This window comes from Aspergillus lucknowensis, assembly GCF_044049455.1.
Source record: "Aspergillus lucknowensis strain CBS 449.75 chromosome Unknown BJX67scaffold_7, whole genome shotgun sequence".
Classification (NCBI taxonomy): Eukaryota; Fungi; Ascomycota; class Eurotiomycetes; order Eurotiales; family Aspergillaceae; genus Aspergillus; species Aspergillus lucknowensis.
The window spans coordinates 447,377-461,301 of NW_027263551.1; the positions used below are offsets into that span (position 1 = coordinate 447,377).

A 13,925-nucleotide genomic window follows, 5' to 3' on the forward strand; every position below is an offset into this window, starting at 1 on the left:
TTCTGGCACTGGATTTGTAGCCTTTCCATGGAGCAGGTTGGCAAAAGATATTGTACTAAATCTCGCTTCTGCTTACAAGAGCGATGGACGGATGAAGTGAGCTTGTCCTTTTAACTACTTTGAATCGCATCCTAGCCTCATTCCACGCAAAGCCCGCTCAGCTCCTCGACCGTTTGCTGGCGAGTTAAGGAGTGGCTCGGCACTGGCGAGAGCAAAGCTGCTTGATCCATTATCTTGTGTAGATGCGAGATGATTTCTGCCCCGTAACCATCCTTCCAGCCTAGGTTGGTGATTGCTAACTGCTCGAGTTAGTTCGCTATTCACGAGGGCGACGGGAAAGCTGGAGGTGGCCGACTCACGGTTCCTTCGGGGCTGAGGCGGATGAAAGTCCAATCGTAACTATCGGTTGCAATTCCATATATCGCAGTGTTTGCCCGGCCGGCCTTCTTGCGGCCGTGGTGTAGCATTCCTAGAATGACAGGGGAGTAAGCAGGTATACTGGCTGTAGGTTTCGACGGATGGCCTTACCCATGTACGCGATGACTTGATCTCTACCAACAGAAACACTTACGTATTTCTTGGTCTCCACAATGACCATGTTTGTCTCGGCCTCATCGCGCCGGCCGTACCAGAGCGCATAATCCATCTTGCCACTGAGAAGGCACTTCTGGCCGTCGACCACCCATGGGAGCTTGATTGTTCTTTCAAGTCCCCAGTGGATAGACTTGTAGGACGAGACACTCTGGGTCGAAGTGCGCTTTCCTGGCCCCTTTTCTCCGCCAAACTGCCCGAACTCCTCCCGCTTCTTTGCGGCGAGGGTGGTGAGAACAATGGCATCGATTCTTGTGCGTACGACTGCTTCGTTCTTTTCCGCTCTGCCAAACGCCAGTTCGTAGTCATCCAGGATACTTTCTAGACAGACGAGGATCAGGTAGGGTTCAGTAAACAACAATGCCAAGTGTGCTGTGACTTACTGAGGTAATCAGGGACGTTGCGTCGTTCACGAGCGCGGAGCGTCCAAGTCGATTTGGGGTTCTCACGCTCTAAATTCAAAATTTCTTCTACGTCTTGGGGAAGGAGATCGGTAACCGCCTTGATCGGAAGTTGCTTTTTACCCCCCAGCCTGTGGCTGCGGCTGCCCTTCTTGTTCTTCTTTCCGTGCGAAAAGAGGCTGCGAAACGGCATGTCTGACGAATCGACGGAGTTGACCAAAGATAACTTCTCTGGAAGTAATTGCCGGAATTAGTTCGTTCCCGGGTGTATGCAAAGGTCGGACTTGCAAGACGGAATCTTGGGGAAATGATAGAAGGAGCAGGCAGAGGGTCTTGATATACTCACTACTATCAGTATCTGCCGTAGTCGAACGGTGAAGGCTCCCTGAATAGTCCCTTTCAGATTGTTGTACTTGCCGTATTGACCGTCTCGTCAATCGCCAACCGTCCAACACAGGATCGTCGCACAATAGCTTCGACAAGACCGCATTGTCCATTATTCCGCAAATTTGGCTGATAATAGCCTGCTGCTGAATAAACCAATCCAGCTTGTGAGAAGAATACTATTTAGTCGACGTTAGTTCCGGTTGGTGGGAGCAATAAGCGCAGCAGCGCAATACGTACCTTGTTCTTGCTATCCAGGTGCAGGAACACCCACTTGAACGTGCCAGTAAATATTCCATACAGTTCCTTATTATTGCCGTCAGAGTTTCGATTGTGCTGGATCATTGCTGTAGCCTGGTTATTGTTTGCAAAACCCCCAGAGATAATGAGAGCTTACACATAGCCGCGAGGACTGACAAGTAATCCTTTATCGGCTTTTCGGCTCGAATAACGACCAAGTTAGTCTCCAGCTTCAGTTGATCTCCATACCATAGAACGTAGCTGAGAGAGTAGTCTCGGACTTTTCCTTGACACTCGGTCTCTAGCCGCGTAATAACATGTTCGTAACCCCAGAAGAGTGTGTCCAACTTTTCTGCATCGGCACTGCCCTGTACTTTCCTCTTAGATTTGGCCAGCAGATTGTGGAGAATCGCATCGACTCGGGGACGGATTGGGATGGGTAAGTGACCTTCGGCAGGAGTAGTAGGTGCTAGGGCTAGGTCATAGTCTTCCAGTAAAAGTAGCTCGGATACGTCGTCTCTTAGATCGGTACGCCATATCTTACTTGTCGATACATTCTCTGATCCCGCAAAAGTCCAGGAATGACCTGCCGATATCCGTGCTCTGCGTGTTCCCCATAGCTCAGCTTTTTGCATTTTAGAGGTGTATTCGAGCGGAGCGTCGAAGAAGTTGAGGGCTTTTGAAGGGCTCGTGGAGTTTTCTCATAACAAACCTTATGCGCTGACTCAAGTTTAAGTTTGCTGTCGTTTACCGGAATTTTCTCCCATCAATACCCTCACGATGCTGTCTCATAGTTCTGGTCGTCGTGTCCAGGTATTCCCATGTCTTGGGGACTGGCGTTAGTCACTTTTACGCCCTCCATTGTCGAAACCATGTCAAAGCAATAGAGTCGGATAGACCACGTTGGCGTTGATCCATTTCGAATATAAGTACATAAAGATCTAGGCTAGCTCTAGGATCGATGTTGGTATCAATGTTGCATATGATTCAGAATCAATTTTAACCGTCGAAGAGCTGGCCCATCCGAATTTTTCGGCGAATTCTTGCTCTCCTGCATCTCTTTGGCGGCCGCCTCAAGAGTAGGTTGTAGGTATCCCCAGACCTCGTCATGATATCTCTCTTCAACAGTGAGCCAGTCCGTAGCCCCTGGTAAGTTCGTTAGAACCTCATCTCGGAGGGTAGTTGCGTGGCTTGTGTTTGGGTTTGACAGAGTGTCTAGGAACGAGCCTACGTCTGGAACGAGACTTAGAGAGCTAAGCTGACGAGTGGAGTTTGAACCTTGTTGTGTTTGTAGCTCCGACGGCAATTGGCGTCGGAATGACTCGATGATCCGGATCTCATCTGGGGTGAGCTGTGGTGGCACAAGCTCTGTGTGGATGTACTCTGGAGGCTCGTTGGCCGAGAGAGGGAATTCGGGATCAAAGGTTTCGTCGGTAAGGATCGAGACTACGGCGGCCCCATCGGTTGGAAAGAGCGCTGTTGGGTCAAGGAGGTCGTTTGGGTGAGACTCAATCTCTGCCTCTCTCCCTTTTCCCTTCCCCTTGCTCGTGATATCCGTTGTTGCCTCCGACAAGTCCCCACCGTACGTGGCCTGGAATTCATCTTCCGTTAACCGAGGCAGCTCGAACCCTGCGGGATGAGTTGTGGGCAAGCTTCTGAATGTTTCTGCGTGATCATAGCCGGTCTGGACTCGCGACGCCGAGGAAGAGGAGCCGGAGGACTCTCTGTATTGTTCAACAGCTCTGAAAGCGGCGGAGGAGGACGAAGGAAGTGCAGGCTTGCTGCCGTCGGAGAGCGGATTTGCAGTATCCCCTCCAGGGGTGGCTGAGAGAAACGCGTTTCTCGCAAGGCCTGACGCCGAGGTTTGAACGCGCGAAGCTAGGGACCGGGTATCGTGGTCGTTATTCGTAGAAGCTGCTGGGATGTTTTCGTCGTTGTCTGGCTCGGGCTGTGTCGCCCGGGGGCTCCTCCGGTCAGGACTACCCCGCTTCTGGTGATTAGACATATTAAGGGAAGGCGGGGTTTCGGCCAGCGTGCTCGGGAGTGGTGGAAGCTATGGAGAAGCGGCAGAGCTAGAATCCTTGAGACGGATCTTGGGAACAGGTAAGGAAAATAATTGAATGTTGCAGATCTCGCCAACGGCTCAGGTACTGTTGCTGGCGGGTCGGGCCAGGGGAGCCGGGAGTGGACGGAGGGATAGAAGAGAGCATGTGAAGAGCACCAAGCCGGTCACATATTGATGCGGCTTTGGGGCACAATCGCGGGAGAACGAGTTTTATCCCAGGCAGATGAAGCGAAGGGCCCAGTCGATGCATGTCCTCCGGAGTATATGGCGTGGAGACTGCAAAGAAAGTCGGTCGGGGCTTGATGATCCTTTGTCCGTGTGAGAGCAGAGAGGAACACAGAGGAAAAGGTTCTATTCGAATTCCCGTTCTAGGATCATATTGTGTATTGGAGCAGATCGTGGGTAATAATTAATGGTAGTGATCATCCTCAAAGCTCAATACTCCGAGTAAACTACTGGGTAAGGCGTTCTCGCAGCAAGTTGGCGAGTGACGAAGATGGTTGATGTCAGCGCCCACTTTGACGGTTGGGTTTGCTACGGGCAGCCACCGCAACGAGACGACCGCTTGCTCCCCACCACGACTACCACCGTAACGGGTCCTTCCAAACCGCCTCACCTCAATCCAACAATCCCGTCATCATCCACCACCCCTCCAACCCTGCTCAACTTCCACGCTCGCTCTGCTCATCAACAGACACCCTTGTCTGCTGCTGTAGCCCGTGGTGGTTGTTGTCGCTGCTGGCTCTTCTCGGCCAGCTGTGGATTATTCCTCATAACCAATACTCAAGAACCAAGGGGGGGTCCTCTAGAAGAAGGAAAAAAAATTACTCCCTCCACGAATACCTTCCCCCTCTTCTGCTCTTGTTCGCTCAGGCCGTCAATCATTTGTCGTCTTCAGCCTCCAACTAACTGATCAGCCTTGCTTTCGTCCCGCTTGACGTTGCGACATTACCTCACCTCCCTCCTTCCCCGTCCCTCCCGACTTGCCCGACTTGGGCGCTCAATACCTCCTTCTTTCTCCCCGCGGCTTATCTTCATATCGGCGCTCTTCATCTCTCTGCCGTGGACGTCATACGACTACGCCTTACCTCTTGTTATTTGCGAGTGTATTTCGTCGATCCTGACATCGCATTTGTCTACCATTCTCGTCCCACGGACCCCACTCATACTCCCGACCTTCAAGATCCAAGCTTCTGGGTTTTGAGCCCCTCTTTTCTTAATTGCCAATACATCCCCCGATAAAGGGCCGTTCTCAAAAGAAAATGGTGGACAGGGATCCAGGTACACCTACCTGGAAGTTCACACAGTGAGTTTCAACCCCGGGTCATATCTTTGTTGCCGCACGGTTATCGAGTCTCGCTTGCTGTGGCCGGGGATGGGAATACGCCCATGGAGTGTGCTCCTGATTGCTGGCTCTCGTGCAACAAGTGTCATGCCGAATCAAATGCTTACTATTGTGCGTTAGATGCTTCGGCGACAAGGGCGATGTGGAAGATATCACAGAAGGTACCATCATACCCTTGTATTTGCCTCGATCAACATAGGTCCTAATGTGCACAATCCTTTGCAGCCGATATCATCTCAACTGTCGAGTTTGACCATACTGGGAACTATCTTGCTACGGGTGATAAGGGCGGAAGAGTCGTGCTATTCGAAAGAAACGAGACGGTAGAAATGCCCTTTTGTACAGCCAAGCTCTGAGGCCGAACGGTACTGACTTCTGGACAGAAAAAAACATGTGAATACAAATTCCATACCGAATTCCAATCACACGAGCCTGAATTCGATTATCTAAAATCCCTGGAAATTGAAGAAAAGATCAACAAAATAAAATGGTGCCGCCGACAAAATGCATCACATTTCCTCCTGTCAACCAACGACAAAACAATTAAGCTCTGGAAGGTATTTGACAAGTCTCTCAAGGTCGTTGCAGAGAATAATCTCTCGAGTGAGCTCACTCCTGGTGGAGTTGGCGGAGGCGGGGCACCCAGGACGCCCCGTATTGCTTTCAAAGATTCCGCAGCTCTGAAACTCCCAAGAATGACACATCACGATACCGTCGTCGCCGCGGTACCTCGACGAACGTATGCCAATGCTCATGCATACCACATCAACAGCATCTCCGTTAACAGCGACGGAGAGACCTTCATCAGCAGTGATGATCTACGAATCAACCTGTGGAACCTAAACATTCAAGATCAGAGTTTCAACATCGTCGATATTAAGCCAGCAAACATGGAGGAACTCACAGAGGTAATCACGGCGGCTGAATTTCATCCCACGAGCTGTAATTGGTTCATGTACGCGAGTTCCAAGGGCACCATCAAGCTTGCGGACATGCGGCAGCGAGCACTCTGCGACCAGCACCACAAACGTATGTGACTCCTCTTCATCCACCCCTTTCCCGTATTCGCTGTGGATAACCCACTAAGATATCTTGTCCAATGTAGTTTTCGAGCAAGAGGAAGATGCCTCTTCTCGTTCCTTCTTCTCCGAAATTATTTCGTCGATATCCGACGTAAGGTTTTCTCACGACGGCCGGTACATCGTGTCAAGAGATTATTTGACTGTCAAGATTTGGGATGTAAATATGGAGCGACAGCCTCTGAAGACAATCCCCATTCACGAGCACCTGCGACCCCGCTTATGCGATACGTACGAGAACGACAGCATATTTGATAAATTCGAAGTGGTTTTCTCTGGCGATGCAGAAAACGTGATGACCGGAAGCTACAACAACAACTTCATGATTTATCCCACCGACCCAGCGAAAGAAACAGAGATTGTGTTGCAGGCGGACAAGTCTGCTTTCAAGGCGAAGAAGGTCGGCGTACCAACGCCGATGAATAAAGGCGCGAACGGAAAAAAGAGCAACTCCAGATCAGGCAGCCCCGCGGGTCCCGGTAGCCGCATGAAGAAGGAGACTGACGCGGACCAAATCGATTTCAACAAGAAGATTCTACATATGAGCTGGCATCCTTTCGAGGACAGTATCGCAATCGCCGCTACAAACAACGTGAGTTTTTCCCCAAAGTTCCCATTTTTCCATTGTAATAACCTAACACGAACGGGTAACTCAGCTCTTTGTCTTCTCCGCGCTATAAACGGGGGCTCGATACTCCATTGTCGCAGTGACCAGGCGCATCGGCGTGCCGACGTGATCGCATAACAACGTCGGGATGGGAGAAATCCACATCAGCTCGCAAGTCATCGCTCCTACTTTCGAACCTTCATTTTGTTTCCTGCCCCTTTCCTATTTTGTTGGAGATTCGCCGCGTGGGTCTACAAGTTGTTTACTTGCGCGATGGCTATCCACAGACTCTAAGAGAATGCTTTCATTCTACAATTGCTTTTCAAGCCGGACTTCGGTGGTTTTGGTGATTTCGTGAGGGAGGAGGTGAGAGGGGCGTTTTATGGAGGTTCACATAGAGGGAGATCACGCACACTGCGACCCCAGAATGTTTTCACCCCATCTCCGAGTTTACGCCTGCATGGACTGCCCATGCCTACACCGCTGCGGTACATTTATCACGGAAGACAAGTTGCCCCCCGCAACCTTCTGTCGCAGTGGATGGGTGGGTTGGCTGCGTTAGAGAAAGATTTCATATTCCAATGGCTCGGACTGAATTGGTATTGGGTGTCCAACTTAGCGTTATTCGAGTAGATAATGAATATATGTGAGTATTCATCACCGCCTCTGTAGTGAGGGCCATAATCCGGAGTCCAGGATGAAAGATATCGGATCCAGCAGGTCAATGACGTCGGCAACCTCAGGCTCCATTGCTCACAGGGTCGGGTCAATCATGATTGGTGCAGACGATGATTCTTGAGCAGCGTCATCACATTGGGCGGGAGTCCGGAACATTGAAAAACCACGCCCCCGAAAGAAGACGCTAATTCTGAAACGGGTTTAGCGTTGATAAACTCTCTCCGCCTTCTCTCTGGAGACCGTCGCGCGCAAACTGTCGTCGCTAAGTCCGCTGCTTGCTAGCCTGGTTACTCGGTCATACGTCCTCCTCTTTTTCCATCTCCTTGAAATCTTTTCCGTGCTATATCTGCAGTTATCCTCTGAGCCGGTTTCCGTTACACCTGCAACCGGCAGCCTTCGTATCCGGTGATGTTTCTGTGAAATGAGTGGGAAGAGAAACTGAACAGTGCGAAAAGGACTGAGCAGCCTCCAGTTTGATTCGGGGTGTCAACAGCTTTCTTCTTCTTTTCTTCAGTGACTCTTCTCTACTAGAGAAGCTTGAAGGCATCTTTCTAGGCTCTCGGTGCTTCCGGGACCTTTGCTTTGCTCACGTACCATGAACTCTGGGAAGGATAACTGGCACCCTGGCGGACCTCCGTCGCACCCTGGCATGGATCAGATGAATCAACAGCCTCGCCCTTTGGGCTCATTTAGGTATGTAATCAAGAGCTATATTCTACTTTGTTATACCCTCAAAGAATGCAAGGTCTAATACTTTTGGTCGCTTCCTAGTCAAAACCCGAACCCCCAGCAGGGTCCCTCTTCGCAACCCTCAGGGCCTGTCCTCCCACCTCCAGGCGGTTAGAAATGCCTTTACAGACTGTACATGGATATATGCGAGCTTGAATGAAAGACTAACATGTGTGCTCCCTCCTAGGACCATATCACCCTGCCGGTCAACCTGGTGGCCATTCGTTGCCGGGGTTGGCGGAGCTAAGCCAGAGCCATGGTGGCCCCCACCAACCACCTTCGTTTGGTCAACATGCGCCAACACCTTCACATGGCGGAGGGCACTCTCTACCAGGTATTGGCCAGGCCATGCAGCATCCTTCCCCCCAGTCGATCAATCAAGAACGCGAGCGAGATTCTAGAGAGCGAGAATTGATCGAAAGACAACGTGAGGAGCTGGTGCACAGAGAACGCGAGCAGCGGGAGCGGGAGCGGGAGCAGATCGAGCGCCAACGGGACCAGCAGCATCATCCTGTTCAAAGTCATACCGGGTCCATCCCTCTTCATCAACCTGTGGCTTCAAAAGTGCCCAATACCATCCATGGACCCGGAGGCATTCTCTCAAGTCTAGGTGGGAATCCACCTAACGGACCCCAGACTGCCATGCAGGCCTCCGGCGGGCCCGGTGGAATCTACGGCTCTCAGATACAGCACGGCGAGGGCACACCAAGATCGTACATGCAACAGCCCACTGGGCCGCCAGGCCAGCCGCTGATGGCATTCAACGGGTCTGCCCAATCAATGTCGGGGAACGTCGCGGCTCTCGCCCAGGGTCAACAACCAATCTTGAATGTGAGTGCATTCTATTCGTAGCAATTGAATTTTATGTTAACAATCTGTGCTAGGATGCCCTTTCATATTTAGATCAAGTGAAGGTTCGCTTTGTCGATCAACCCGATGTGTACAATCGATTTCTTGATATTATGAAAGACTTTAAGAGTCAGGCGTAAGTTTTCACATTGAATGCCAACGAATTTGGTGCTGATTCTATCAGCATCGACACCCCGGGAGTCATCCAACGAGTCTCAAATCTCTTCAACGGACATCCAGCTCTCATACAAGGATTCAACACTTTTCTTCCTCCGGGGTATCGAATCGAGTGCGGAACAGAGGATAATCCAGACGCAATTCGAGTGACCACGCCCTCTGGTACAAATACTCTTAATATGGGTCGTACCCGACATGCACTGGATGGCCCAGGTGATCTACCCCCGTCTTCGGGTCATGGGCCTCATGGCCGTCCTGACTACTATGAACACTCTCGACCGAGTTGGCAACAGCCGCCTCAGCCCCAGCAACCGCAAGGTGGTTTAACAGGGTCGTATTCTCCCGGTTCCCGTATGATGAGTGCTGGGATATTTGGGCAGCAAGCTGGGCAGAGTCAACCACAGGACCATCACTATGACTACCCTGGCCAGCAGGACCAGCAAGCGTCGGCTGCAACCTCCACAATAGCTCATCAGCAGGACCAGCGCGGCGTATCCCAGCTCCAAGGCGCTGCATCAGCAGCTTCAGCTGGCCTAGGACGACCTTCATTGATGGGGGTGTCTGCAGCTCCCGGCGGACCGAGTTTGACCCAGCCCATGAACAGCTTGGCTGGAGTTGGATCTAACATGTTGCAAGGTTCCCAGGCGGACCTCAACAAACGTGGGCCCGTGGAATTCAATCACGCCATCAGTTATGTCAATAAGATAAAGGTACGTGCGGCCCTGTTTCTACTTCTCTGTTCTTGAAACATAACTAATATTCTTTCAGAATCGCTTCGCAAGTCGACCGGAGATTTACAAGCAATTCCTTGAGATACTCCAAACATATCAACGCGAATCAAAGCCGATTGGGGATGTATACACGCAGGTCACCCAACTCTTCAATTCTGCGCCAGATCTCCTGGAAGATTTCAAGCAGTTTCTCCCGGAGTCCGCAGCTCACGCAAAACAGCAGGCCGCCGCGCGTCAAGCAGAGGAAGCCGCGCCTATGAGTAATTTGCGGGGAGATACTAACTTCGCATCCGGCTCGCTGGCTTCTCAGACGCCAAACCGCGACGTTAAAATGCCGCCTCTGGGTCAATTTAACGTCAAAGACTCCGCAAAAGATGGTAAGAAACGCCGAAACGGACAGGCGGCTCAGTCTACCCTGGGTCCCTCAAGCATCGGGCCCGCCAGTGGCGTTGATGCACGGATTGTTGATGCCCAGGCAGGCCGAGGGCAAGCCCTACAAGCAGGCAATGCAAATAAGGTGAGTGTTTTTTTCGTTGATTTGTCCAGGAATTTGTTTTCATTTAAAGCGGCATGTGTGTGCCCCCTTTGAGTCACTGTGGCTTGCATTGTTGTTTTCTGGTGTTTTGAGCGCTTTTCTCGCAATTTGTTGACCTTCCCTTTTTGTAAATGTCTGTGGCTAGTGTCCTGCTATGACAGTAACACGGCATCTCTTCATTACCTCTCCCCCAATCAGTTGTCCTGTCTCAAGTTTTGGTCAAGGTTACTGTGAAATTGCTAACCACAATGCAGAGAGCCAAAGTCCACCACACAAAGCCATCCCAGGCAGAAGTACCAGCTGTCTCCCCGACTCTTGTCCCCGCTCTGCCTGAACCCATTCAACCAACTTTCTCTCTGACTCCAACTCAGGAAGAGTTTGCTTTCTTCGACCGTGTTAAGAAATACATTGGCAATAAGCAAACATTCAGCGAGTTCCTCAAGTTATGTAACCTTTACTCGACCGATCTGATCGACCGACATGTGTTAGTGAAGAGGGCCGCTGGGTACATCGGATCTAATCCCGAACTCATGGCTTGGTTCAAGCGATTCATGCACGTCGAGGAACCGGAAGATAAGATTATTGAACTCAAGCCCAAACAGGAACCTGGAATTGTCAACCTGTCCCACTGCCGCTCTCTTGGTCCAAGCTACCGGCTTCTTCCCAAACGCGAGCGCCAGAAGCCGTGTAGCGGCCGCGACCAACTATGCCGCAGCGTACTCAATGACGAGTGGGCTTCTCACCCGACCTGGGCATCTGAGGATTCAGGTTTCGTCGCGCACCGGAAAAATCAGTACGAAGACGCTCTTCACCGTATTGAAGAAGATAGACACGATTACGATCACCACATTGAAGCTTGCAACCGCACTATTCAACTCATCGAACCCATCGTGCAGCAATTTGTTGTCATGACGGATGCAGAGAGAGCTGCCTTCAAACTCCCTCCCGGCCTCGGTGGTCAGAGTGAAGCAATATATCAGCGTGTCATTAAAAAGATATACGATAGACAACGTGGGGATAGGATCATCAAGGAAATGTTCGAGCGGCCTTGCCATGTCCTACCAATTGTTTTGTTCCGTCTGAAACAGAAATGCGAGGAATGGAAAGCCAGCCAGGTAAGGACTCCCATGTATTTTACCCGACGTTGATGCTGATCTCTCACAGCGCGAATGGGACAAAATCTGGCGTGAGCAAATGCAGAAGGCGTATTGGCGCAGTCTTGATCACCAAGCCATTGCTAGCAAGGGCACTGACAAAAAGCTTTTTGTCGCGAAGCATATTCAGACGGAGATCCAAAGCAAGTTTGAGGAGAGTAGGAATCTACGCAAGAGTGGATTTCAGGTTCCCAAATATCAATCTGAATACACCTTCACAGACCCTGCAGTGCTTATCGATGCGACTCATCTGCTATTAACATTCATTGACCGCAACTCGGCTGGCTTTGGTGCCGATCCACAAAAGGTCATGATGTTCATCAAGGACTTCATTCCGGTATTTTTCAGCATGGACCGTGATACTTTCCATGTCTACATGAACGAACTCTCTACCGGAGCCTCGCCCGTCGATGAGGGTGACGATGAAAGTCTAGCTGCTGATGATTCGGCTACATCACGCAGCAGGAAGGGGCTCACGAACAAGAGGATCGACCTCCTCCGCGATGTCCTGGAGCGTCGGAGCGAAAAGGCTAGCCGGGGGGACAAAGAAGGTAGTGCTCCCGTCAGCCGCGACGGTACTCCTGATGGTGCTCTTGTTCCCTCCACCCCGATTCCGGACCCAACGGAAGCGTTTGACGTCGCCGAGTTGAAGTGGATGGAGCACCCTGGACAGGGTAACTTTAACCAGCAGCGCGAGTATAACCTCAACGAAACCTACGAGAAGAAGGTGCATCATTTGTACGCCAATCTCAACATTTACTGTTTCTTTCGTACTTTTGAGATCCTATATTCGCGCCTCCTTCGCATCAAGTTGCATGAGAAGGATGCTCACGAAGATGTCCGCCGTGCGCTCGTGGGAAAGCCAGCCCAGGAGCTCGGCCTCATTGACAAAGTCCCCACTGACTTTTTCTATGACTGTGACCCGAAAGCCAACCTATACCAACAGATTGTCCGGATGTGCGAAGAAGTCATTAAGGGAGATCTAGAAACCTCCCACCTAGAGGAAACCCTTCGCCGCTACTACTTGCGGTCTGGGTATCAACTCTACAACTTGGAGAAGATGTTTACAGGCATTGCTAAATTTGCAGGCGCAATTTTCAATGGTGACTCCAAGGACCGGAGTTCAGATATCATTAATCTCTTCTTCAAGGAGCGCGATAAGGAGGAGACAACGCATAATCAAGAGATCCAGTATCGCAAGCAGGTTGAAAGGTTGGTCAAGGACGGTGACATCTATCGCATCACCTATGTAAGTCTTCCGGTCATGAACAGGAGCTTTGTCTAATCTGAGCGCAGTACACGAACAGCCAGAAGACGACGGTCCAACTTTTGACTCCCGAAGATGCTACGTTAGAGAACGAAGAGTTGAGCCAAGAGGCACGCTGGTCTTACTATGTTTCGGCCTACACGATGCGTGACCCCACCGAAGGCGTGCCGTTCTCCCAGATGCGGATGCCTCTCTTGAAACGGAACCTCCCCGGAAACTTGGAGCAGGAAGAGGAGTACAACCGCTACTACCGTCCGCTTGTCCACCAGGATGGGCTTATTATCCGCATCTGCGCCAACAGCTATCACATTCTTTATGAGCCCGGCAGCTATGATTGGTGGTGGAGGCCAGCTCTCCCGATTGAGGCCTCAGCTGAGGAGACAGCTAAGGACGAGGCGGCCGTCAAAGAGAGGCGCCGTGATCGGTTCACGGAGAAGTTTGTCAACAACCCAAGCTGGGCCCACGGACTCAGCAAAGATCAGGTCGACGAGTCGAACCAGCGGTTCCGATCCTGGATCAAGGGCGCTGAGTCTGAGCGTGAAGCGAGTGCCCCCGCAGGCCCTGCATCGGACAAACAGAGCAACAAAGAGGATGTCGAGATGGCGGACGCGGATAAGGCTTCCGAGACCAGGGAGACATGAGCTTCGTTCCCGACTTTTCCGATGAGCGCCGCTCGTCTATTATGCTTCAACTTCGACTGGTGGGATTGGTGCTTTTGGAAGGTGTCGTTGGGGATTCTAGGTCGCTATGGGTGCTTTGGTGATCTACATTTAATTCATGTCCATCAATTATGTCAGTGTTTGTTTCTGAGATTTGCTTCGTTTTCACTCCGGCAGCGGTGTATCTACTTTACCATGGCATGGTCAGCGCTCGGCCTCGGATGTATGAATGGGTTTCTAAATGGTCCTCTCTGTGCGTTTCGGTCCAGACTTCAGGCTGCCGGCTTCTGCAGGTGCTTCCAGATTAGCAAATTCTTGGGCTGGTGTAGAGGGTATTTTTTCTGTTTCATTTCGTTTCTACTTTTGTGTGTATTCTAGATAGGATTTCTCATTCAATCACTCTCGCAGTCAGAGATACTCCCCAGGCTCGGCTA

General features: G+C 51.1%; 5 protein-coding genes across 5 annotated transcripts; 3 read left to right on the forward strand and 2 right to left on the reverse strand.

Annotated features, from left to right (window-relative positions):
- Positions 1 to 137: 137 nt before the first annotated feature.
- BJX67DRAFT_378631 (uncharacterized protein) lies at positions 138 to 2,251 on the reverse strand (the record flags this gene model as incomplete). The annotated part of the gene is made up of 7 exons (XM_071032380.1): positions 138 to 299; positions 360 to 469; positions 529 to 912; positions 975 to 1,223; positions 1,339 to 1,555; positions 1,617 to 1,723; positions 1,774 to 2,251. The coding sequence occupies 7 exons, from the start codon at positions 2,249 to 2,251 to the stop codon at positions 138 to 140; spliced, it is 1,707 nt and encodes a 568-aa protein (XP_070889064.1).
- BJX67DRAFT_305633 (uncharacterized protein) lies at positions 2,116 to 3,899 on the reverse strand. The gene is made up of 2 exons (XM_071027059.1): positions 2,329 to 3,899; positions 2,116 to 2,219 (listed from the first exon to the last, which is right to left on the reverse strand). Exon 1 carries the CDS (start codon positions 3,619 to 3,621, stop codon positions 2,587 to 2,589), a length of 1,035 nt encoding a protein of 344 aa, XP_070889065.1. The 5' UTR covers positions 3,622 to 3,899; the 3' UTR covers positions 2,116 to 2,219; positions 2,329 to 2,586.
- BJX67DRAFT_305585 (uncharacterized protein) lies at positions 3,900 to 4,999 on the forward strand. The gene is made up of 2 exons (XM_071027058.1): positions 3,900 to 4,544; positions 4,599 to 4,999. Exons 1-2 carry the CDS (start codon positions 4,178 to 4,180, stop codon positions 4,883 to 4,885), a joined length of 654 nt encoding a protein of 217 aa, XP_070889066.1. The 5' UTR covers positions 3,900 to 4,177; the 3' UTR covers positions 4,886 to 4,999.
- On the forward strand, positions 4,944 to 6,785 carry BJX67DRAFT_370472 (protein phosphatase 2A regulatory subunit CDC55; the record flags this gene model as incomplete). The annotated part of the gene is made up of 6 exons (XM_071030921.1): positions 4,944 to 4,987; positions 5,147 to 5,187; positions 5,252 to 5,349; positions 5,410 to 6,055; positions 6,132 to 6,697; positions 6,762 to 6,785. 6 exons carry the CDS (start codon positions 4,944 to 4,946, stop codon positions 6,783 to 6,785), a joined length of 1,419 nt encoding a protein of 472 aa, XP_070889067.1.
- Positions 6,786 to 7,900: 1,115 nt separating this feature from the next.
- BJX67DRAFT_306591 (transcriptional regulator SIN3) lies at positions 7,901 to 13,921 on the forward strand. Its single transcript, XM_071027065.1, has 9 exons — positions 7,901 to 8,083; positions 8,162 to 8,229; positions 8,307 to 8,950; positions 9,004 to 9,104; positions 9,153 to 9,855; positions 9,914 to 10,393; positions 10,666 to 11,526; positions 11,576 to 12,814; positions 12,862 to 13,921. Exons 1-9 carry the CDS (start codon positions 7,986 to 7,988, stop codon positions 13,471 to 13,473), a joined length of 4,806 nt encoding a protein of 1,601 aa, XP_070889068.1. The 5' UTR covers positions 7,901 to 7,985; the 3' UTR covers positions 13,474 to 13,921.
- Positions 13,922 to 13,925: the final 4 nt, after the last annotated feature.